This window comes from Nicotiana sylvestris, chromosome 3 (genome assembly GCF_000393655.2).
Source record: "Nicotiana sylvestris chromosome 3, ASM39365v2, whole genome shotgun sequence".
NCBI lineage: Eukaryota > Viridiplantae > Streptophyta > Magnoliopsida > Solanales > Solanaceae > Nicotiana > Nicotiana sylvestris.
Window position 1 is genome coordinate 11,891,311 of NC_091059.1, and position 25,770 is coordinate 11,917,080.

At 39.2% G+C, this 25,770-nt stretch overlaps 1 protein-coding gene across 1 annotated transcript; it reads left to right on the forward strand.

The window, feature by feature from the left end:
• Positions 1-1,589: 1,589 nt before the first annotated feature.
• Positions 1,590-20,979, forward strand: LOC138887044 (uncharacterized). Its single transcript, XM_070168756.1, has 7 exons — positions 1,590-1,940; positions 8,304-8,424; positions 18,395-18,837; positions 18,898-19,443; positions 19,510-19,598; positions 20,307-20,447; positions 20,538-20,979. Exons 1-7 carry the CDS (start codon positions 1,590-1,592, stop codon positions 20,977-20,979), a joined length of 2,133 nt encoding a protein of 710 aa, XP_070024857.1.
• The last annotated feature ends 4,791 nt before the right edge of the window (positions 20,980-25,770 follow it).

Below are 25,770 nucleotides of genomic sequence, written 5' to 3' on the forward strand. Positions count from 1 at the left end.
GCGATTTCCTTGTTCTTGTATGATAGTTCTTTCTAATAAAATGGTGTTTAGTTATACATACTAGTACTATTCCATGGTACTAACGCTACATTTTTAAATGAATGTAGGTGGCTCCATAGCAGATAGTGCCAATTGCGTGTAGCAAATTACCCTCCTCCCAAAGCCTTGGTGAGCCCCTTTCTCCTTCAAGGGGTTATGTTGTACATCTTTTGTTGTAGTTATCCACTTTTGAGGTATAGTGGGGGCCTTGTTGCCGGTGTTGTCATAATTGTTTTTATATCCTTAGAGGCTCCGTAGACGTTTGTGTGGGTTATGTATGGGTGTTGGATGGGTCTATGAACTTTGTTATAAATCTAAACTCTTGTTTCTCTAGATTGTAACTGGATGGAACCTTGGAAACTTAACTACGGTTTAAGGTTGTGATATAAAATAAACTATCAATGTTGAATGCACAACCTTTCCTATTGTCTAAATGAACGAGAGCATGGTTTCCTTAATCATATTGAGTTGGGTAGAAAGTGTTTGATAAGGCTTGCTCGGTTGGGTTCACTCGATTGAGCGCCGGTTGCGCCTCTCGAGGTTGGGGCATGACAAACGGAACGGGATTCCGGTAGATCTCCGCGCACTATGAGTTGGACTACGGGACGGTATCCCGGGAGATCCATTGGATATGTATATTTGGGACTACAGGACGGTATCCTGGGAGATCTCCAATTGTTATTTTTTGGTGTTGAGCTGTATTTCTTTCTGTGTTTACTTTACCTTTATAATAGTTGTTGTTGTCCTATATATCATGTGTTACTTTTACTACTGTCCTTATTTATACTGTTATGTTCTACACTGTCAAACTTTATATTTTATTTAACCTCAGTAGGGCCCTGACCTTCCTCATCACTACCCGACCGAGGTTAGGCTTGGCACTTACTGAGTACCACTGTAGTGTACTCATGCCCTTTCTACGCATGTTTTTCATGTGCAGATCCAAGTACTTTGACTCAGTCCTATCACCCTTGAGGCGAGGCGACTGCTCCAGAGACTTCGAGGTATATCTGCTGCGTCTGCAAACCGAGGAGTCCCTTTCCATTCTATTTTGTAGTGATAGCCCTTCTATTTTCTTCTGTTAATGTTGACATTCCGGAGTTAGAGCACTTTTATTATATTCGTAGCTTGTGATTCATGGGTTTTCGGGTTTTGGGAAAATGTATTGGTTTTAAGAGATAATATTGTGTATGCCGAGTGGCACTTTTAAACGTTGTTTTATTGCTCTATTTCTGTTTTAAATTGTTTTCTTCCGAAAATTTGGTTTATCTTCCGCATTATAGGCTTACCTTGTCGTAGAGACTAGGTGTCATCACGATGGTTCACGGAGGGTAAACCGAGGTCGTAAAAAGTTGGTATTAGAGCTCTAGGTTCATAGGAGTCATGAATCACAAGCCGGTTTATTAGACTCTCGCTGATCGGTACGGAGACGTCTATACTTATCCACGAAAGGCTATGTAACTGTTAGGAAAATTCAACTTCATTTGATTTCCTTGTCGTGCAAGATTTGATGTCACAATTCTAAACTTCTGTCTTCTATTCTCTCAAAGATGGTAAGGACACATGCCACCCGAGATGATCAGGCACCTATGCCCCCTACTGCAGTTGTCAGAGGCTGGGGCCGGTGTAGAGGCCGAGGACGCACACGTGGTGCAGCTAGAGCACCCGTGCGAGCTGCCACTGAGGTACCGCCAGTAGTTCCAACTAGAGTCCAGGCACCTGATATGCCTGCTGCTACTACTACTCCACCACTTCAGGAGAATCTGGCACAGTTCATAAGCATGTACACCACTTTGGCTCAGGCAGGGTTGCTTCCCCTCACTGCAGCTAAATCTCAGGTCGGGGGAGGAGCACAGACTCCCTCCGCCCGCACTCCTGAGCAGCGAGTGCACGTTGAGCAGGTCCCTAAGATTATTCCTGTACAGCCTGCAGTCCGAGATAAGCCCGAGGACAGGGCAGCGGCTTCCAAGGATGAGCAGCTGAGGCTTGAGAGGTTCAAGAAGTACAAGCCTCCTATATTTAGTTGTCTAGCATCGGATGATGCTATGGGATTTCTAGATGAGTGTTACTATATTCTCCGTACCATGGGTATATCAGGATCGAGCGGGGTTTCCTTCACTACTTTCCAACTTCGAAGAGTCGCCTATGAGTGGTGGCGCACCTATGAGTTAGACTGTCTGGATGAGGCTGCTTCACTGACTTGGACTCAATTTTCAGATCTGTTCCTGAGAGAGTATGTTCCTCAGAGCCTCAGGGACGCATGGCGCGCAGAGTGTGAGCATTTGCGCTAGGGTGCTATGACTGTCTCAGAGTATGCTGTCTGTTACACTAGTTTGGCTAGACACGAACTAGCCTTGGTTTCTACTGTTCGCGAGAGGGTTTGCCAGTTTATTGAGGGGTTTATTCCTAGCATCAGGTCTAGCATGGCTTGTGAGTTGGAGATGGATATTTCTTATCAGCAGGTGGTGAGCATTGCTATAAGGATTGAGGGTATACATGCTAGGGAGAGAGAGGAGAGGGAGGCCAAGAGGTCTTGAGAGTCGGGTCATTATTCTGGTGCTCGTGCCCCAGCTGCATGTCGTCATGGTAGGGGTTATATGAGTCGCCATGTTTATTCATCTCTTCTAACAGCCAGTGGTATTCCAGCTCCTCTTAGGCCTCAAGAGCCTTATTATGCACCTCCAGTTTCTAGCACGCCTCCCGCGCGGGGTGCTTTTAGAGGTCAGTCCAGCAGACCTGGACTGAGCCAGTCACAGCCGCCACGTCCTCCTAGAGCTTTTTTTGAGTGTGGTGACACACGCCATATGGTGAGGGATTGCCCCATACTTGGGAGGGGTATACCTCCGCAGACTTCTCAGCCACTGCGTGCCCCGCAGAGTTCTCAAGCTATGGTTACAGCTCCAGTTGCTACCCCACCTGCTCAGCCAACTAGAGGTGGAGGTCGAGGAGGTAGAGGTTGCCCTAGAGGGGGAGTCCAGGCCAGATACTATGCCATTCCTGCCCGTACCGAGGATGTTGCCTCCGATTCTGTCATCACAGGTATTATACTGGTTTGTCACAGAGATGCATCGGTCCTATTCGATCCAGGCTCCATTTACTCTTATGTGTCTTCTTATTTTGCTCCGCATTTGGGTGTACCTCGGGATTCCTTGAGTTCCCCTGTTTATATTTCTACTCCTGTGGGAGATTCTCTTGTTGTGGACCGCGTTTATCGGTCGTGTTGGGTTACTCTTAGTGGTTTGGAGATCAAAGCCGATTTATTGTTTCTCAACATGGTAGATTTTGATATTATCTTGGGCATGGACTGGTTATCACCCCATTATGCTATTCTTGATTGTCACGCCAAAACCGTGACGTTGGCTATGCCAGGTGTATTGCATGTTGAGTGGAGGGGTGTTTTAGATCACACTCCCAGTAAAGTTACTTCTTTCCTTAAGGATCAGTGGATGGTTGAGAAGGGTTGTGACGCGTATCTAGCTTATGTGAGAGATGTCAGTGTTGATACCCCTTCAGCTGATTCAGTCCTAGTAGTACGGGATTTTCCTGATGTGTTTCCAGCTGATCTTCTAGGCATGCCTCCTGATAGAGATATTGATTTTGGCATTGATCTGTTGCTAGGCACTCAGCCCATTTCTATTCCTCCGTATCGTATGGCTCCTCCCGAGTTGAAGGAATTAAAAGATCAGTTACAAGAATTGCTTGATAAGGGTTTTATTAGGCCCAGTATATCAACTTGGGGTGATCCTGTCTTGTTTGTGAAGAAGAAAGATGGTTCTATGCGTATGTGCATTGATTATCACCAGTTGAACAAAGTTACAGTGAAGAATTGTTATCCTTTGCCTCGTATTGATAATCTGTTTGACTAGCTTCAGGGCGCACAGGTGTTTTCTAAGATTGATTTGCGCTCAGGTTGCCATCAGTTGAAGATTCAGGAGCCATATAACCCAAAGACTACTTTCAGGACTCGGTATAGTCATTACGAGTTCCTTGTTATGTCATTTGGGATGTCCAATGCCCCAGCAACCTTTATGCATTTGATGCATAGTATGTTCCAGCCGTATCTTAACTCGTTCATCATTGTCTTTATTGATAACATTCTGGTATATACCCGGAGTCAGGAAGATCATGAGCAGCACCTGAGGACAGTGCTCCAAACTCTGAGGGAAAAGAAGTTATATGCAAAGTTCTCAAAATTTGAGTTTTGGTTGGATTCTGTGGCATTCTTAGGCCATGTGGTATCGAGTGAGGGTATTTAGGTGGATCCGAAGAAAGTAGAGGTAGTGCAGAGTTGGCCCAGAGCATCCTCATCTATAGAGATACGCAGTTTTCTCGGCTTGGCAAGTTACTACCATCGTTTTGTGGAGGGGTTTTCATCGATTATAGCCTCTATGACCAGACTGACCCAGAAGGATGCTCTGTTCCAGTGGACGGAAGAGTGTGAGGCGAACTTTTAGAAGCTCAAGAAAGCTTTGACTACAGCCCCAATTTTGATATTGCCTACAGGTTCGGGGTCTTATACGGTCTATTGTGATGCCTCAAGGATTGGCCTTGGAGCAGTGTTGATGCAGGGCGGTAGGGTTATTGCCTACGCGTCCATAGAGTTGAAGGTGCATGAGAAGAAATACCATGTCCACGATCTAGAGTTAGCTGCCATTGTTCACGCCCTAAAGATCTAGCACCATTATTTGTGCCTTGTGAGATTTATACTAATCATTGGAGCTTGTAGCACATGTTCAAGCAAAAGGATCTAAATTTGCGCCAGAGGAGATAGTTAGAGTTGCTGAAGGACTATGATATCATCGTTTTATATCACCCAGGCAAGGCCAATGTGGTGGTCAATGCATTGAGTCGCCGGGCAGAGAGTTTAAGGAGTTTGGCTTATTTACCAGCATCATAGAGGCCTATGGCGATGGATGTTTAGGCCTTAGCCAGCAAGTTTGTGAGATTGGATCTTTCGGAGCCCAGTCGGGTTCTAGCTTGTGTGGCTTCTCTGTCTTCCTTATTTGATCGTATCAGGGAGTGTCAGTATGATGACCCTCATTTGCTTGTCCTCAAGGACAAGGTTTAGCATGGTGATGCCAGAGATGTGACTATTGGTGATGACGGGGTATTAAGGATGCATGGTCGGATTTGTGTACCCAATGTTGATGGACTTCAGGAGTTGATTTTGGAGGAGGCCCGTAGTTTACGGTATTCCATTCATTCGGGTGCCGCGAAGATGTATCAGGATTTGAGGCAGCACTATTGGTGGAGGCAGATGAAGAAGGATATAGTTGGATTGGTAGCTCGGTGCCTCAACTGTCAACAGGTGAAGTATGAGCACCAGACATCGGGTGGGCTGCTTCAGCAGATAGAGATTCCGGAGTGGAAGTGGGAGAGGATCACCATGGAATTTATAGTTGGGCTCCCACGAACTTTGAGAAAGTTCGATATTATTTGGGTGATTATGGATCGGCTGACCAAGTCCACACTTCATTCCTATGTGTACTACCTATTCTTTGGAGCGTCTAGCGGAGATTTATATCCGGGAGATTGTCCGTCTGCATGGTATTCCAGTTTCCATCATTTCAGATAGAGGTACTCAGTTCACATCACGGTTCTGGAGGGTTGTTCAGCATGAGTTGGGTACTCGGGTAGAGTTGAATACAGCATTTCACCCTCAAACGGACGGACAGTCCAACCGCACTATTCAGATTCTTGAGGATATGCTTCGTGCGTGTGTGATTGAGTTTGGAGGGTCTTGGGATCAGTTCTTGCCATTGGCAGAACTTTTCTACAACAATGGCTATCAGTCCAGCATTCAGATGGCACCGTATGAGGCTTTATATAGTAGGTGGTGTAGATCCCCAGTGCGTTGGTTCAAGCCGGGCGAGGCTAGATTGCTGGGCATAGACTTGGTTCAGGATGCTTTGGAGAAGGTCAATGTGATTTAGGATAGACTCCGTAAAACCCAGTCCTGATAGAAGAGTTAAGCGGACCGGAAGGTTCGTGATGTTTCCTATATGGTTGGAAAGCGGGTCCTGCTTCGGGTTTCGCCTATGAAGGGCGTTATGAGATTCGGAAAGAAAGGAAAGTTGAGTCCGAGGTTTATTGGTCCTTTTGAGATATTGCGGCATGTTGGAGAGGTTGCTTATAAGCTTGCCCTACCTCCCAGCTTGGCAGGAGTTCATCTGGTATTTCATGTGTCGATGCTCTGGAGGTATCACGGTGATCTGTCGCACGTGTTGGATTTTAGTTCAGTCTAGTTGGACAAGGATCTATCTTATGTTGAGGAGCCAGTGGCAATATTGGACAGGTAGGTTAGAAAGCTAAGGTCGAAGAACATTGCATCAGTAAAGGTTCAGTGGTGGGGTCAGCCGATCGAGGAGGCGACCTAGGAGACCGAGCAGGATATGCGCAGTCGTTACCCTCATCTTTTCACTACTTTAGGTATGTCTCTATGCTCATTCGAGGACGAACGAATGTTTAAGTATAGGAAGATGTCACGACCCGGCCGGTCATCTTAAAAATTAATGCCCCGATCCCTTATTAACTTCTTTACCTGTGTTTATTTCTGCTATTTTGATTTGTCGGGATGTTCGGCTTTGAGTTTCGGAGAGTTTTTGGACACTTAGTCCCTAAATGAGAGCTTAAGTGTTGGAAATTTGACCATAGTTAGAACAGTGTGAAGACGAACTCGAAATGGAATTTCGATGGTTCCGTTAGCTTCGTTGGGTGATTTCGGGCTTAGGGGCGTGTTCGGATTGTGTTTTGAAAGTTCGTAGCTAATTTAGGCTTGAAATGTCGAAAGGTCGAATTTTGAATTTCCCGGTTGGATAGTGAGATTTTAATCCGAGGGTCGGAATGGAATTCCGGAAGTTGGAGTAGCTCTGTAATTTTGAATGTGACCTGTGTGCAAAGTTTCAAGTCATTCGGACAAGGGTTGGTAGATATTTTGATCGAAAACGTATTTTTAGAGCTTTGGAGTTCTAGGCTTGAATTCGTGGTTGATTCGTCGTTTTGATGTTGTTTTAGGTGTTTTAAGGATTGGTATAAGTTTGGACAGGGGTATTGGACTTATTTGTGCTTTTGGTTGAGATCCCGGGGGCCTCCGGATGATTTCGGATGGTTGACGGAAGGATTTTGAGTTTGGAGTTGTAGTTGAAGCTATGACTATTGTCATAACCGCATATGCGGTTGAGAGGCCGCAGATGCGCAATGCAACCGCAGAAGCGGTAGATGAGGAAGGGGGCCAGGAACCGTAGAAGTGGCATATGTACCTCACCTGCGAGACCGCAGATGCAGATTCTGGGTCGCAGGTGCGGCGGAGAGGTTTTAAGTGAGAACCGCAGAAGCGGTATCGCAGATGCGATAGGTGGACCGCAGATGCGGGATTGCTAGGCAGAACATATAAATAGTTGCCTTCGCGAATTTGAGCTATTCTTTCACCATTTTCATCCGGGAAGTGAGTTTTAGTGGAGGTTTTTGAGAGGGAATTCAAAGGAACTTTGAGGATATAAGATTCTTGGAACCTAAACTCGTTATTGAGATGATTCTTATCATTATAAACATGAAAATTTAAGGAAAATCAGTGGTAATTTGGGGGTTAGGGCTTGACTAATTAGAAACCTTTGAGTGATGATTTGAGAGACCATTTGAGGTCTGATTTTGGTACTTTTGGTATGACTGAACTCGTGAGAGTGTGTGGATTCTAGAAATATAAATTTTACTTGATTCCGAGACGTGGGCCCGAGGGGCATTTTGGTCATTTTACCTAATTCCGCGTATTAGCTTAGAATTTTTTTGTAGAATCAGTTACTTGAAGTGTTATTTACACTATGAAACTGAATTGAATAGATTTGGGTCATTTGGAGTCGAGTACTCATGGCAAAAGCGTGGTTTCAGATTGATTTTGAGCCGGTTCGAGGTAAGTGGCTTGCCTAACCTTGTGTGGGGGACCTTCCCCTTAGGATTTTGTATTATTGATAATTGAAATGTCTTGTACGTGAGGTGACGAGTGTGTACTTCTGCTAATTGTTGGAAATCCGATTTTTATTAAGTAATTACTAGTATGTTTCCTTTCCTGTTTTTATTACTTGCACTATTAAGCCTGTTGTTAGCTTAGGAAAGCATGTGTAAGTGATTTAATTGCTTTATTTGCTCTAACTGCTTTACCTGATTTCTGTGCAGCATGCTAGGCTAGAATTATGTGTTTGCCTTAATATAAAAGTTGACATTTCTGAATATTTTCCTGTTGCTGCTGTGTATTTACATTGGGACTACAGATGTGGGATTCTGGTAGCTCCCCCTTGTCTGCTTACATTTGGGACTATAGATGTGGGATTTCGATAGATCCCCCTGCACAATTATATGGAACTATGGGACTGCACCCAGTAGATTCTCCAAGTACTGGGTATTTATATTTGGGACTACGGAACGGGATTCCGGTAGATCCCCACGCACTATGAGTTAGACTACGGGACGGTATCCCGGGAGATCCATTGGATATATATATTTGGGACTACAGGACGGTATCCTGGGAGATCTCTGATTGTTATTTTTTGGTGTTGAGCCTTATTTCTTTCTGTGTTTACTTTGCCTCTGTAATAGTTGTTGTTGTTCTTTATATCCTGTGTTACTTTTACTGCTGTACTTATTTATATTGTTCTGTTCTACACTATTGAACTTTATATTTTATATAACTTCAGTAGGGTCGTGACCTTCCTCGTCACTACCCGACCGAGGTTAGGCTCGGCACTTACTGAGTACCGTTGTGGTGTACTCATGCCCTTTCTGCATATGTTTTTCATGTGCAGATCCAGGTACTTTGACTCAGTCCTATCACCTTTGAGGCGAGCCGACTGCTCCAGAGACTTTGAGGTATATCTGCCGCGTCCGCAGACCGAGAAGTCCATTTCCATTCTATCTTGTAGTGATAGCCCTTCTATTTTTTTTGTTGATGTAGACATTCCGGAGTTAGAGCATTTTTATTATATTCGTAGCTTATGATTCATGGGTTTTCGAGTTTTGGGAAAATTATTGGTTTTAATAGTTAATATTGTGTATGTCGAGCGGCACTTTTAAACGCTGTTTTATTACTCTATTTCTGTTTAAATTATTTTCTTCCGCAAATTTGGTTTATCTTCCGCATTTTAGGCTTAGCTAGTCGTAGAGACTAGGTGCCGTCATGATGGTTCACGGAGGACGAACCGGGGTTATGACATTACACCTACGCGATCGCGGACCACGAACTGCGTTCACGATGAACAAACATGTGGTCCAACTTTGGTCCTCTTAACCTTATGCGAACTCGACTTAACCCACGCATTCGCGATGCTTCACCTGATCACCCATCGTAATCGCAACCCTTATTACGCGAACGCGAAGAACAAACTTCACTGCCTCCCAAAAAGCTCTACGCGATCGCGAGCCTCCTCATGTGATTGCGAAGAAGAAACCTCTACAACAAAATAGAAGGAAAAATCTGCAATTCTCTAAACCACGAACTTGGTCCGATAACCTCCCAAAACTCACCCGAGGCCCTCGGGACCTCAACCAAACATGCCAACACATCCCGTAACATCATTCAAACATAGTCAAACCTTCGAATCACTCAAAACAACACTAAAATGCCAAATCAACCTCGGATTCAAGCCTAAGAACTTAGAAACTTTCAAATTCCACAAATGACGCTGAAACCTATTAAATCAACTCTGAATGACCTGAAATTTTGCACACACGTCACAAAGGACACTACGGATCTACCCCAATTTTCGGAATTCCATTCCGACTTCTATATTAATATTTTTACTACCGACCGAAAAATGCCAAATTTCCAAGTTCGCCAATTCACACCTAAATCAACCACGGACCTCCAAATCACATTCTGAACACGCTCCTGGGCCTAAAATCACCTAACGGAGCTATCCAAACCATCAGAATTCACAGCCGATACCTCCTACATATAAGTCAACATTCAATTGACTTTTCCAACTTAAGCTTACTCAAAAGAGACTAAGTGTCTCATACCTCTCCAAAATCTCTTCGAACCCGAACCAGCCAATCTGATACCACATAATACAGCTGAACAAGACATAAAGAAGCAGAAATTGGGTAAACAGGGCTGAAATTCATAAAACCATCGACCGAGTCGTTACAATTGTGTAGTTGTTGTCTTATTAACTTGAATTTGAACTGTTTGTACTATATGTTTGGACTTGTTAATTTTAAGGTGAAATTGCTACTACTTTGTATTATTATTAATGTATTTGGACAATTATTGTTGAAGAATTATTGCTACTTCAGTTGTGGTCACGGGACAGAACGCAAAAATGGGTAGTATACTATATGTGAATTCTTCTCTTTTTTGCTTAACTCCAGTAAATTGTCTTCTCTTTTTTGCTTAACTCTAGAGAGCTATCTTATCTGGTAAACCGATAATGATCGATAACCGATTAACCGATATCTGATAACCGATATCTTATCGGTTCGGTTATCGGTTTATCAAATTATTAATAACCGAACTGAATCGACCGATGCCCACCCCTAATTGGGAGCTATTTTCTGCACTGTGTTTGGGTTTCACCCCTGTTTATGAAAATTTTGCTTATTTAAAATTTCTTGATTTGTTTTCTGTTAAATTTTGGAAGTATTTTTGGAAATTGTCGGCTTGCCTAGTACCATCGATAGGTGCCATCAATACAGGTTAGGATTTGGATCGTGACAGCCAACCCGTAGCTCCAGAATATCGTCTCTCATTGAATTTGTATCTAATTTCGCCAACTTGTTCATTTTATCTCTTAGTTGATTACTCTAGATTAGTTTTATTAAATATTCATACTTTAGAAAAGTGAACGAATAGAATAATTGTCTTAGTTTAATTTAGTGAATAGTTAATCACAAGTCCATGTGGGTACGATATCTAGACTTATAATCTTATATTACTTGTCGACCATGTATACTTGCGTGTGCGTTTGGGAGCAATACAAATCTTCCTTGATTTTGTAATCCTATCCATATATATATATATATATATATATATATATATATATATATATATATATATATATGGAGTTCTGTATTGTTCAAATAAGATTTTTTTCTATTTAATTTTAAAGTCCTATATATTAGAAAAATAAATTAAATAGTTATTTTATCGAGTGTAAATACTATTTTTTAGGGTAAAAAAGACAAATAATATTTCGTTAAAGACCTTCGTGTTTTCAATATAAATATAGATACGCTTTATTTCCTTTTTAGTTCGTTTATCAAAAAAATACTCCATTACCTTTATATATCGAGTAAATTTTTACTTGTAATATTTTCATTTTATTTTTAATAATATTTTTTTATAAAAATAATATAATATATTTAAGATCACAAGATAGTATTGTACTTTTAAAAACACCAAAAAATGTTTCTTTGGTGGTTAGATGAAATTCCTCAGAAGTCTTGAATTCGGATCTTTGGAATGGAGAAATTCCTAGTATGCAACGCTTCCCCCCTTAAAATCATACGCAACACGAATTGGAATAATCAATAAATATTATCGAATAATTAATTAAAAATTATATATTTTTGGCACATGAATCTGAGGGAGTCGAATGCAATAATTTACTAGCGAATTGTTCTATCGATCTCTGTTTTAAAAGGCAGAATTCCGGGACGGAGCACTCGTAAAACGTCTTTGGGCTTATGTGTGAGGCTTAGTTCCGTGAGACTTACGCCCCGGACAAGCCCAACGTCCAACGCACTAGGCTCGCCTAATAAAACTTTATGCAATTGTGTGTAACTAACCTTTTAAATCGTAAAAATTGTGCGGGGTAGTCACTTTTTAAAGTAGTATTTACTTTTTATCTAGCATTTTTAATGCTTAGCAATAGTAGTTACTAGTCTATTAAAATTAATATGAAAAGACTGTGTTACCCTTTCTTCTATCTCTTTCATGTTAGGGAGAAGAACAATGCCGGAAAGATTTTCTTCTTTAGTAGCTAATGTCGTGATAGGTTCGGAAGAATGGTTGATAGGAAGAAAGATAAGTTCAAAGTTCCAATTCCACCAAACCTTAGATTCTTCTATCTTCATCATATGGGAGATGTAACAACCAGGAATTAAAAAACTCAAAAAGAACAGAAAGCGAAGCAAAAGATTTAATCAAAACAACCGATCGAAAAATAATTGCTTGTACAGAAAAACAAGTAGAATAGACAAAGAGACAATAATTTGAGAAAAAGAAGTTAACTTTAACTAAAGAATTGCTTCATATAAACCAAGTCCATTTTTTCAAGTAAATGGTAAGCTGCTTTAATGTAGCCCAGACAGAGTCCTCGCTATAGTGACAATCTTTTTAATGGACTGCACAGTGCAGGCAGAAATTCACTACTCCTTTAATATATACACACTGTATAAACAAACGAATGAATCCTTCTACCTACCAAAAATAAAATGGAAAACAAAGAATAGAAACATTTGGTCCTGAACTTCGAGTTCCAAGTGCAAAAGTTAAGGACACTTAGTCCTGAACTTAGAATTACAAGTTTAAAAGTTAAGGACACTTGGTCCTGAACTTCGACTAACAAGCTCAAAAGTTAAGGACAATGGGTCCTTAACTTACAGTTACAAATTCAAAAGTTAAGGACAATACTTAGACTAACAAGCTCAAAAGTTAAGGACAATAGATCCTGAACTTAGGCTAAGAAGCCCAAAAGTTAAGGATAATAGGTCCTGAACTTACAGTTACAAGTTCAAAAGTTAAGGACAATAGGTCTTGAGGTCCTGGACTTAGACTAACAAGCTCAAAAGTTAAGGACAATAGGTCCTAAACTTAGGCTAAGCAGCTCAAAAGTTAAGGACAATAGGTCTTAAACTTAGACTAACAAACTCAAAAGTTAAGGATACTTGGTCCTGAACTTACAGTTACAAGTTCAAAAGTTAAGGATATGTAGTCTTGAAGTTAAGTTCAAAAGTTAAGGACATGTGGTCCTGAACTTAGAGTTTCAAGTTCAAAAGTTAAGGACATGTAGTCCCGAAGTCCTGAACTTAGAGTTACAAGTTCAAAAGTTAAGGACATATAGTCCTGAAGTTAAGTTCAAAAGTTAAGGATATGAGCAGAAGGGTATTTTCGTCCGGACAGTTAAAGTTTATTAAAGCAGTGGCTAAAGACTAAAGACATTTTAAACAGTGGCTTAAAAGTAAATACATATGTTATTAGTGGTTAACCATGCACTTCCCCCTTTTAAATCCTCAAATTTTCTTAATAAATCGTTGATTATTCAAAATTACTTTTTTCTTAATCGTTAATCATTAATTTGAGAGTAGTTTATGTCATGATTAAAATAAAAATAATTACACGTTATCCACTAAGACGGCTATGATAGTAAATTTTAAATAAATCTTTCATTTAAAAGTATTTACTTATTCACTTTTGTTATGTCTTTATTATATAATAGTCCACACCTTTTTTTATAATTATTTTCCTAAATATTTTTTTTTACGTTTGTGAGATACAATATTTATTAATTTAATAACCCAGTATTAGCTAGTAACTATTTACAAATAATTAGTTATCACGGTATAGTATGGTGAATTATGTGTCACTTTATTAACTTGTTGAAACTTAAAACTAAATGATGTTTAATATTTTTATATAAATTTTCTTTCAAATAGAAAGCATATTACAAAAAAGGAGTATTTTAAAAAATATCAAATTATAATATCGAATTTTTTTCAAGATTCGTTACTCCTTAAGAGATACATATAAGATTTCGTATCGAATACATTACTTTTAATGTTTGAGTTGTAACGACATTGCAGCTAAATTGCATATTACGATATATGTCATACTTTTCGTATTATTCATAGTTGAATTATAATTTATAAATATTTTAAATAGATTATTTGCTATAATTTTGTAATTTTTATAATTATTTTTTATTTTATATTATCTTCAAATTATTGAAATTAGTAAAATTTAAAGATCCGTGGGACTTACGCCCCATGTTTCAGGGCTTACGTCTTGCCTCGTCAGAGGTAAAACGCCTAGCATCACTCCCCCGCCTTTTAAAACATTGCTATTGATAAATTGCATATATTTTTTTATAGTTGATATAGAGACACAATTAACAAAATGGAAACGACGTATCACTATCATGGGGCATGTGCAATAATGTCATACTCGACATGTGGAATTCAATCAAAACTCAATCTTCTTTTTTTTTGTAATAAAGATAGATATTCTATTAAACAAACATATGCGTACAGAGGTTTTCGTGCTCAGGTTGCACTACATAAGGTAAATCGTTACTACTATTAATTATATTATTTGTAATTTTAGCAAACAAGTTACTAGTACAACATCCCAAAATATTGTGACTACTGACATAACTTCTAGTTTCACACACTGCAGGTTGTACTTGCAAGTCATATATACAATGCGGTAGCAAGCGTGTAATAGATACACCAAGTTTGTCCTCATCCGATATCTTACTAACAAAAAGTGGGTGTTCAGCAAAAGTCTGCATAGTAGAGTCTCCATTCAAAAAGCTTCCTGCATTTGCTAGTCGATCTGCTAATCTATTCTGCTCTCTGTACGCATGGCTTACTGACGGATCATGTAGTTGTCTCAGTAGGTGCCTGCAATCATTTAGTAGATTAGCATGTAGTATATTATTATTCTGGAGTAGGCTAAGTACCTCTTTAGCGTCAATTTCCACTTGAATTGGTGTTAAATTGTGTTGTACCGCCAACATAAGTCCCTGTAATAGAGCAAGTATTTTTGTGTTAATAGACGCTTGAGAGAGTACTGTACCTAAGAAGCCCAGTATCCAATTTCCTTCATGATCCCTAATTATTCAGCCAATACCATTTTTATTAGTGTGTTATGAATGTGCTGCATCAGTATTTAATTTATATATGTTAGGTTCCGAAGGTATCCATTTTAGTGGAAATCACCATGTAAAAGAATTTCTCCAATATAAAGTAGTTTAAAAGGTTTCAACAGATGCATCTCATTTAGTGCTAAACTTTTGCTCCGTTTTCCTTTATTGTATGTTTCTAAATTATCACCAACTATAATATCATATCTTCTGAAATTTCTTTCGGGAACAACTTGAAGAAAAAGTATGAAGATTCAAGAGAGGACAAAACTTCGGATGATTTAAGGTAAGTGAGACTTGTCAAGGATTTGTACCAATTAAACTTGTGGGCAAACTTGAAGAAGCAAAACAAATTACAGGGAGATGGAAATAGACCAACATAAAGTAGTTAAATTTAACTAATTATGGAAATTTGAAAAGCAAACTTATTTGCTCTATAGGTAAGCCGGAACATCAGTCCAAATGCACTGTATCACTTAATCAAAGGCTCCTACAAATTATTTTATCATTTTCCTTCTGCAATTTTAGTCTTTCTTCATATTTTTTATCTTCGTTTTTTCTCCTCCAAAATTTTAATTTTTAGTAGTTCAACGTAATTTTTTGCTAATTTTGAAAAGCCTAATTTGTTGAATAATTTTCTCAAACACCTACCAGCAGAGGCTAAAACAGAAATTCAGAAGCTACCACATAGAAAGAGAAGAGCACAGAGATAATAAAAATAATACAGTGTAAACTGATCTTACCGGGAAGTGATCAAACGCAAATTAGTAGCAGCAAGAAAGCCGAAAAACAGAACGAAACTAAACAGAAAGATAAACAAAGGGTAAACTGATTGAAAAATGTAGTGAGGGCGTTATCTTTCATATTAAAGAATAAAAAGTAAATTTCCTATCGATAGACACAAAAATATTTTGGCTTTATAGAAAAGTAAATTTTAAACCTTTTAAGTTCTACAAACGTTTGTGCTTAATTCAAAAACGATAATGTTACAGGTGGAATGATATAAACATAAGGATATATGCCTGCTCGGATCAGCAATTTTTTTTTAATTGCAAATTTGTCAATTTGAAAAAACAAAATTAAAGGAGCTTTTATTTATTCATATATCAGTAAAAATATTTCCAGCAATCAAACAATAGCTTGGGAATTGTTTTTTGATTGAAAACTAGAAATTTTAATTTTAGAAAAAACAATTGGAAACACAAATAACTACTATTTCTCAGAAGTATATTTATCTCCGAAAAGCTATTCATATTCTTTTAGCTCAATATTATATCATCTTTTTTTATGGAATATGATATCATCTATTATTGTACTTTTTTCTCTCGTTGTGTCAAATGTGATTGGAGAATGTAGATAACATAACACAGCATATGCGAAGAATCGATAAAGAAAATAGTTATCCAAAATACTTAAATTACTTTTAATATCTAAATAATAGATTAGCATATCTGGGAAATTGTTTCAACTATTTAAGACATTACTTTATTAAAATTATTATCTTGATATATACTTCCAAATCTCAACCTTTATAACATATGGAGAGGGACAGAAGCTGTGTTTGCCATGACAGGTAACATGGTATTGCCTTATTAGACAGAGAATAATAGGAGCAGTTTATTAATTGACAATTATACATCACTAAATTTTAGTAATATATTAACTACATATGTACATCCCCACATGTTGGACATTGGATCAGAAGAGGACTGTCGTTGCCTTGCAGCGCCCCCGGTAAAGGAAACTGGAATTATGTTGCCACATTTTATTTAGTATTTGTTTCAATCTTGAAGTACGAGCTAGGGTCAAATTAACTAATTTTCGATATGAATCTTAAATATATATATATATATATATATATATATATATATAACTTGTTTGATTCCTCAAATAGTAATAGGTTCATTTCTCTTAAATAGAGGGAGTATTTAAGGGGTACTATCAAAAGTTATGGTATAATGGATGGGATCCCTCCATCCTTAATCACATTTACTTTTTTAACAAGTCTTACGTGGTGTGAATCTGAATTAAATGGGCCTGCGATGTGATCATCGGACATGAATGGGAAACCAAAAAAAAAAAGTTAGGCGGTTGTTGGATTACAATATATATTGGTTTAGTTAGTGGTTGATGGAAGTATTTAAAAGGAGGAAGTTTGTCCTTCGTCCCATTAAAAGGAAGTTTCTAGCCGTCTTTCTTGAGGAGCTAGCTAGAAAAGAGAGGAAATGGCCTCTTTCTCGTTGATCAGTTCCCATAGCTTTATTGAAAAGTCGAAATCCCTAGGGCGATTTTGTGAAAAATAGAAGAAGAAAGAGTTAACATAGAATAAATATTCATTGTTATCCTCTTGTGCAGTATAATTCAAGGAATTCAATTGAACTCCCTTAACCTAGCTCCCCCTACCTATGACATTATATGTATTTCCAAATGTTTACTTCGATGACACAACTATTTCCAATGTTCATATGAAATACTGGCACTGTTAGAAATATACCACCCACTCCTGGTTAGTGTTAGGCCCATTTTTTATTTTGTTAAAATTTGTATTGGGCTAAGCCCATTTTTTCTTCTTTGTAATTATATTAACCGAGTTGAGTTAAAGGGAAAGTCGGGTCAGGTATATATATTGTTTGGGCTTCTCATTTGTAAAGAGACGGATCATATTTTCATTCTTTCAGTTCATGAATAATATCAAAAGCTCCTTCTCTCTTACTCTCAAAGCCTAGATTAAATCTGCCCGATTTCACCTCCATTACTACTGTTAACATGGTATTAGAGCCCGGAATCTCATAGATCCGGTGTTTCTCTTCCTTCCGAGGTTACCCTCGTCGGATTCATCACTATCACGATCTTCGACGAAACTGACAAAATCGACGGATATTTTACTGGTCGAGCCATATTGTGGTCTTTTCTTCTGCACAATACGATGACTACTGCTTCTTCACTAATTATTGATTCAACTCTGCGCATCAAGGTCCAAACAGCATGCGTTAGGGTTTGTTGGTGATTTTGTTTCGATTTCAAGGTCGTACCTTCTCCGGTTGCGAGAAGAGTTGGTATTCTCTTTCATTTTCTCCTACTGTCATGTGATTCTTCATTAGGATTACTATTTTTAGCATTATATTTTTTTTTGGTTATAATGCCAATAAATGTTGCATCTTCGCCTTCATCTATTTTTGACACTACAAGTGATACTACACCAACACACACCCATCTTCCTTTCCATCATGATGATTATACTCACCCTTGTTATCCTCTATATGTTCACCCTTCTGATTTGTTGGGGAGCTTTTTAGTCTCTGAGCCCTTTTATGGGACTTGTTATGGGAGTTGGCGACGATCCGTGTTGGTTGCCCTTTCCGTTAGAAATAAGATGGATTTCATCCATGGGACTGTTGAGAAACCTCCTGAGGGATCTCCTCTTATGCGACAGTGGTAGAGATGCAATGACTTAGTTGTTGCATGGATTTCCAACTCTGTCACTAAAATAATCCATCGCACAGTCGTGTATTCTGAATATGCCAAGGATATTTGGATGGAATTAGAGACTAGGTATGGGCAGGCTGTTGGGGCTAGAGTTTTTGAGCTAAAGAAGGAATTAGCTCACATTTCTCAAGGTGCTCTTGGCATTTCCTCCTATTTCAACAAAATAAAGCTACTCTGGGATGAGTTAGCTTCTATTTCTGAGAGTAAGTGTACTTGTGGTGGTGGTGGTGTCAAGGTAGACGAGGAGCAACGTGTTTACCAGTTTTTGATGGGGTTGAATAATATATATGTTCAGGTGCGCAGAAACATCATTATGCTAAAGCCCCTCCCCTCTATTGATATTGTATACAACATTCCCTTAAGTGATGAGAAACAGAGACAAGTGTCCTTTACCTCTCAATTTACCTCAGGATCTTCTTCTTTTAATGTTGGTACTTCTAAACTTGCTTATGCACCTCGGGTGAATTTTGAATCATCAAAGTCTCTTATTTGCAAATAATCTGGACATAGCATTGAAAAGTGCTACAAGATCTATGACTGTCCATCCAATTTCAAATTCACCAAAAATGTTGCACCTCGAAGAGCATCTGTCAATGCTGTTATTGAGACCTCCTCTGCCTCAGTCTCTTCTAGTCCTAGTCCTAGTATTGTACTTGCAAATAATGCATCTGATCAGTACTCGGGAGTGCCAGGGCTAACCAAGCAGCGATTTTCTCAACTGATGCTGCTTCTACAACAGTCTCATGTCAGCCCAGATCCTTCTCATTCTCTCATGGCCTCTGCTCATTTTGCTGGTAGGATTGCTACTCACAGTGTGTTACTTAAACCTGCTTTGTTTTCACAAATGGATAGTTCAGCTTGGATTCTTGACTCTAGGGCATCTGATCATATGACTTCTCAAAAGTCTCTTCTCTTTAATCTACAACCTTTTACTATTCCTTGTCTTGTATCTCTTCCTAATGGATATAAAGTTAAGAGTACATTTATTGGATCTTTGACTTTGTTTTCCAATTTCACTCTTCACAATGTCCTCTATGTTTCAACTTTCCAGTATAACCTTATTTCTGTCTATCAGCTAGTGGCACAATTTGATGGCATTTCTTAGTTTTCTAAGGCTTTGTATGTCTTACAGGGCCCTTCTTTGAAGAATCCATTGGTTCTTGGTAAACTGGACAAAAGGGTTATAGAAGCTGGACATTTCTCAGTCAACATCCATGCCATGTTTATCTCATTCTGTTGTTTCTTTTGTTGTTATTGATGTGTGTTCACTTGATTCTGTTTTTCCTGTTGATCATGTTTGTAGTTCATCTCATTCCACTAGTAATAAAATGGATGTTCTTTGGCATTTTAGACTAGGCCATATACCTTTTTCTAAGATGAAACTTATTTCTAATATTAGCTCTTGCCTTTCTCCTAAGCAATCCTTCCTTTGTTCTATATGTCCCTTGGCCAGACAAACTAGGTTACCTTTCCTTGATAGTTCCATTCAATCTTCCTCCCATTTCAACTAATTCATATTTATACTTGAGGTCCTTACCATTCCCCCCACATCAGGTGGTGTTAGGTACTTCCTCACTATAGTTGATGACTATACTAGGGCTACCTGGACCCATCTTCTTGGTTCCGAAAGCAATGCTTTTGACCTCCTTAAGGCTTTCATAGCCATGGTAGATACCCACTTTGATTTTAAGGTTCAAACTGTTATGAGTAATAATGCTTTAGAGTTAGGCTACTCTACTTCTGGTTCCAAATTATTTGTTAGAAAGGCATCATCCACCACACTTCTTGTCCACACACTCCTCAATAAAATGGTGTAGAAAGGAAACATAGACACTTGCTTGAAACTGCAAGAGCTTTGCTCTTTCAATCCAGCTTACCTACTTCTTTATAAGGTGATTTCATTCTCACTGCCACTTATCTTATCAACAGGTTCCCTTCACCACTTCTCAATCACAAAAGCTCTTTTGAACTACTCTATGGGAAGCCTCCTTACTATAGCCATCTGAGATCTTTTGGATGTCTATGTTATGCCACTGTTCCTAAGGTCCATAGGGACAAGTTTGGGGCTAGGTCTGTCCCATGTGTTTTTTTAGGCTACCCCTTTGCTAAAAAGGGCTATAAGTTGTATAATCTTACTTCCAAATCTTCATTTGTGTCCAGAGATGTTATTTTCCATGAGACCATATTTCCTTTTCCCCAGCCTTTCTCTACTCCCTCTACTATTTTTCCTTCCCAGTACTCTCCTCTTGATGTCTTTCCTTCTGCAACTCCTTCCTTTCCTTCTTCTGGTGAGACAAGTGATGAGATTTTTTCCTCATCTTCTCCTTCACCTTCACCTCCTCCTAGTGATATTTCTCCTTCTTCCTCTTCTCTCTCTTGTGCTACTTTGCCTTCTTCTTCTTATACTCCCTCCACTTATCCTCCCCTTGTCATGAAGTCCTCTAGACCTCACAATCCCCCCAGCTACCTCCAGAACTATGTTTGTTCTTTCCCTACTCGTTCTAGGCCTGCTGCTTCCTTATCAGATGTTGGTGCTCTTTCTATCTTTGAACCCCAGTCTTACTCCCAAGCTGCCCCTGTCCCTGAATGGAAGGGGCTATGAGGCAGGAAATTGAGGCTTTGGAAGCCAATGGCTCATGGTCTGTCATGCATTTGCGTCCTGGGCATTGAGGTTTATTATTTAGATTCTGGGGTTTTCTTTCATCAGAGGAAGTTTATTCTTGATCAATTGGTTGATTTTTACTACTTAGATGTCTTTCCTGTCCTTTGTCCTCTTGAGTTGTCTGCCAAACTTAAAGCTCATGAGGGTGATCCCTTACCCAAGCCTGATGTTTACAAGTCTCTTATTGGTAAGTTGAATTTTCTTACTCACACTCGGCCTGATATTTGTTTTGCTGTTCAACATCTTAATCAGTTCATACAATCCCCTTGCCTTCCCTGTATGCAAGCTATGTGTTAAGATACCTAAAGGGTACCTCTAATTGTGGGATTTTCTTCAATAACTCCTCTGATTTGTCTCTCACATCTTATTGTGATAGTGATTGGGCTGCCTGTTTTGACACTAGGTGGTTTGTGAGTGGTTATTGTATGTTTTTTGGGTGGCGGTCTTGTGGTTTGGAAATCTAAAAAGCAGCCTATTGTTTCCATGTCTTCTGCTGAAGCTGAATACAGGGCTATGAGCAAAGTTGTGGCTGAGCTGGCTTGGCTGTCTTGTTTGTTATCTGATTTGGGTTTGCATTCTACTTCGCCTATTCCTTTATTTTTTGATTCTCAGGATGCTATCCACATTGCTAAGAACCCAGTTTTTCATGAACGAACGAAGCATATTGAACTTGGCTTCCATTTGGTGCGGGCCAAGCTTGTTGAAGGTCTTATTCATCTGCTGCATACCTCTTCGTCTTCTCAGTTGGCTGATATTTTCACTAAGACTCTAGGTGGTTCTTCTCATCATGGTTTCCTTTCCAAGTTGGAGGTTTTGTCACCCTCCAACTTGTGGAGAGGGTGTTAGAAATATACCACCCACTCCTGATTATTGTTAGGCCCATTTTTTGTTTTGTTATTATTTGTATTGGGTTAAGCCCATTTTTCCTTCTTTGTAATTATATTAACCGAGTTGGGTTAGAGGGAAAGTCGGGTCATGTATATATATTGTTTGGGCTTCTCATTTCTAAAGAGACGGCTCATATTTTCATTCTTTCAGTTCATGAATAATATCAAAAGCTCATTCTCTCTTACTCTCAAACCCTAAATTAAATCTGCCCGATTTCATCTCCATTAATGTTGTTAACAGGCACTAGCAGGATTAGAACTCTTCTTCACAAAAAATCTCTTTTCCACTATAATACAAACAGATTCACAAGTATTATGTAACTTATTTAAAGAGGAACAACCATGCTACTCACATCTTCTTCAAGATTACAGTTTTCTTCTTGATGTTGTTGGAGTGGAAGAAATAACCCATATATATTGGGAAAGCAACTTTGTAGCTGACACTCTAGCAAAGTATGGAAGCACCAAGCTACAAACAACAACGAAAGGAGATACCACTATGTAGTGGGAAACACCTCCAGACTTTATTTTACAAGTTTTTAATAAAGACAAATTGAGAAAAATCGCTATATGGTCTATCCCTATGTTATGTAATAACTAAACTCCTATGTTTTATATAAAGTCTCTCCTTTCATTAGAAAAAAAAAACATTTTTCCCACAGTAACTCTTTTGGCAAAGGTGCATTAAAAAGAATGCCAAATACATATACAGACCATTAAACTTGGCCCAATTTTTTTATTTTGGTACTTTAACTCAGTTTTATTCCATTTTGGCCTTCCAATCCCATTTTTTTGTTCCACTTGGACACAAAAAATTTTCTCCCAGGTAAAAATGCAGCGCGTGCAAATACCCAGTTGTTACCCCCACCCCCACCTCCGCAAAAGAATTTACTTTTTTTTTGTAATTTCAAATTATTATTATTTTCGTTTTTACTGCCCACATCCCGGGGAAAATGTTATTATATATATATTTTCAATAATAACTACGGGTTCAACTGAACCCATAACTTTCGACGCAGAGTAAAAATTTGTATGTAAAAATTCATTAAAATTATAATATATATATATATATATAAACCTATAACATTTAAAAATATAATGGGTTCTTTTTTCCACTTTGACACAAAAACTTTTATCCTAGGTAAAAATGCAGCGCGGACAAATACCCAGTTGCTACCCCCATTGCCCCCCACCCCACCCCCCCCCCCCCCGCACAATTTTTTTTTGTAATTTCAAATTATTATTTTTTTGTTTTTTCTGCCACCTACCGTGGAAAAAATATTTTTTATATATATTTTCAGTAATAACTACGAGTTCAACTGAACCCATAACTTTCAACGCTGAGTAAACATTTGTACGTAAAAAATCATTAAAATTGTAAAAAAAAATAGATATAAACCCATAACTTTAAAAATATAATGGGTTCAACGTTAAAAATATTAAAATTGAATCCATAGGATTTAAATTCTGGATCCGCCTCTACATTTGGAGTATGAAATTTGGCTTAAAAAATGGCTCTCACGCGCCTACAAGGGTGAGGCAATTCACACATGGACTCTAGTCAGCTTTTGTGTTAAAGTGGAACAAAAAAAATAGGGTTAGAGGATCAAAATGGAACAAGGCCGATTTAAAGTACCAAAATAAAAAATTGGGCCAAATTTAATGGGTTGTCCATGTATTTGGCCTAAAAGAAACTTAAATGACGAAATTCGGGTGATCAAGACTTTCCGCGATAAATTGATGTGTCATGTCTCCTTCCTTCCTTTCTGGATGAGCATCTCATATTTCTAGTCTTATAACAACAACAACAACAACAACAACCCAGTGTAATCCCACTAGTGGGGTCTGGGGAGGGTAGTGTGTACGCAGACCTTACCCTTACCCCGAAGGAGTAGAGAGGATGTTTCCGAAAGTCCCTCGGTTCAATAAGACAAAAGGACAAAAGAACAAAAGAAAATAATATTAGTAACACCACAGAACAATATGAAAGAAATACATATATATATATATATATATATATATATATATATATATATATAAGAACAACATGAAATCAAGAGGCATGATACCAAGCAAAAGCAAAATAGTATCCTTACTAAACTAGTCCCTCAAAGTTATGACATAAGACAATACTCAGCTACCTACTAGCCTACAACCTTAATACTCGACCTCCACATATTCCTATCAAGTGCCATGTCCTCGGAAATCTGAAGCATCGCCATATCCTGCGTAATCACCTCCCCCCAATACTTCTTAGGCCGCCCTCTACCTCTTCTCGAACCCTCCACAACCAGTCGTTCACACCTCCTTACCGGAGCATCTGGGCTTCTCCTCTGAACGTGCCCGAACCACCTGAACCTTGCTTCCCGCATCTTGTCATCAATGGGAGCCACGCACACCTTCTCTCGAATATCATCATTCCTAATCTTATCCATCCTATTATGCCCGCACAACCACCTCAACATCCTCATTTATGCTACCTTCATCTTCTGGATATGTGATTTCTTAACCGGCCAACACTCAGTCCCATACATCATGGCCGGCCTAACCACCGCTTTATAGAACTTACCTTTGTATGTTAGTGGCACTCTTTTATCATACAATACTCCAGATGCTAACCTCCACTTCATCCATCCTACCCCGATACGGTGCATAACATCCTCGTCGATCTCCCCTCCCCCTGGATAACCGACCCAAGGTACTTGAAGCTGTCTCTACTTTGGATGACCTACGATTCAAGCCTCACATCCACGCCCACTTCCCTCTGCTTAGCGCTGAAATTACACTCCAGGTATTCCGTCTTTGTCCTGCTAAGCTTGAAACCCTTAGATTCAAGAGCTTGTCTCCAAACCTCCAGCTTCTCGTTAACACCGGTTCGCGTCTCATCAATTAGAACTATGTCATCAGCGAATAGCAGGCACCATGGCACATCCCCTTGAATGTGATGTGTTAACGCATCCATCACCAGGGCGAATAGGAACGGACTGAGCGCAGAACCTTGGTGTAACCCCATAACAACCGAAAAATCCTCAGAGTCGCCTCCTACTGTCCTAACCCGAGTCTTTGCCCCATTATACATGTCCTTAATCGCCATAATGTAGGGAACCGACACGTCTTTTGCCTTCAAGCTTCTCCAGAAAACTTCTCTAGGAACCTTGTCATACGCTTTTTCTAGGTCAATAAACACCATGTGCAGATCTTTCTTCTTATCTATGTATTGTTCAATCAACCTCCTAATAAGGTGTATAGCTTTGGTAGTAGAACGACCCGGTATGAAACCAAATTGGTTGTCGGAGACGGATACCGTCATCTTCAACCTTGCTTCAACTACCCTTTCCCATACTTTCATAGTATGACTTAGTAATTTGATACCCCTATAATTGTTACAGCTCTGGATATCACCTTTGTTCTTATACAGTGGGACCACCGTACTCCACCTCCACTCATCTGGCATCCTCTTCGTCTTAAAAATAACATTCAACAACCTAGTCAACCACTCCAAAACTGTTTTCCCCACACACTTTCAAAATTCCACCTGAATCTCGTCAGGCCCGGTCGCTTTGCCCCTACTCATCTTACTCATAGCTCTCACGACCTACTCAACCTTGATGCGCCTGCAGTACCCAGAGTCAGCGTGACTCTCGGAATGCTCCAATTCACCGAGCACAAGATCCTGATCCCCTACTTCATTAAGAAGATCCTGAAAGTAAGTCTGTCATCTCCTCTTTATCTGGGAATCTTCCATTAATACTCTCCCACCGTCGTCCTTGATGCATCTCACTCGGTCTAAATCTCGAGCTTTCCTCTCTGTCAGCTTGGACAGCCTAAATAACTTATTCTCCCC

Bases quoted from the DNA above. Each gene is read 5' to 3' on its own strand.
- LOC138887044 (XM_070168756.1), top strand. From the start codon at position 1,590: ATGGTAAGGACACATGCCACCCGAGATGATCAGGCACCTATGCCCCCT. The intron at 19,599-20,306 runs GTTTATCTCATT...TCTTATCAACAG, and splicing joins TCAGTCAACATCCATGCCAT to GTTCCCTTCACCACTTCTCA. The intron at 20,448-20,537 runs GTCTGTCCCATG...ATTTGTGTCCAG, and splicing joins AGGGACAAGTTTGGGGCTAG to AGATGTTATTTTCCATGAGA.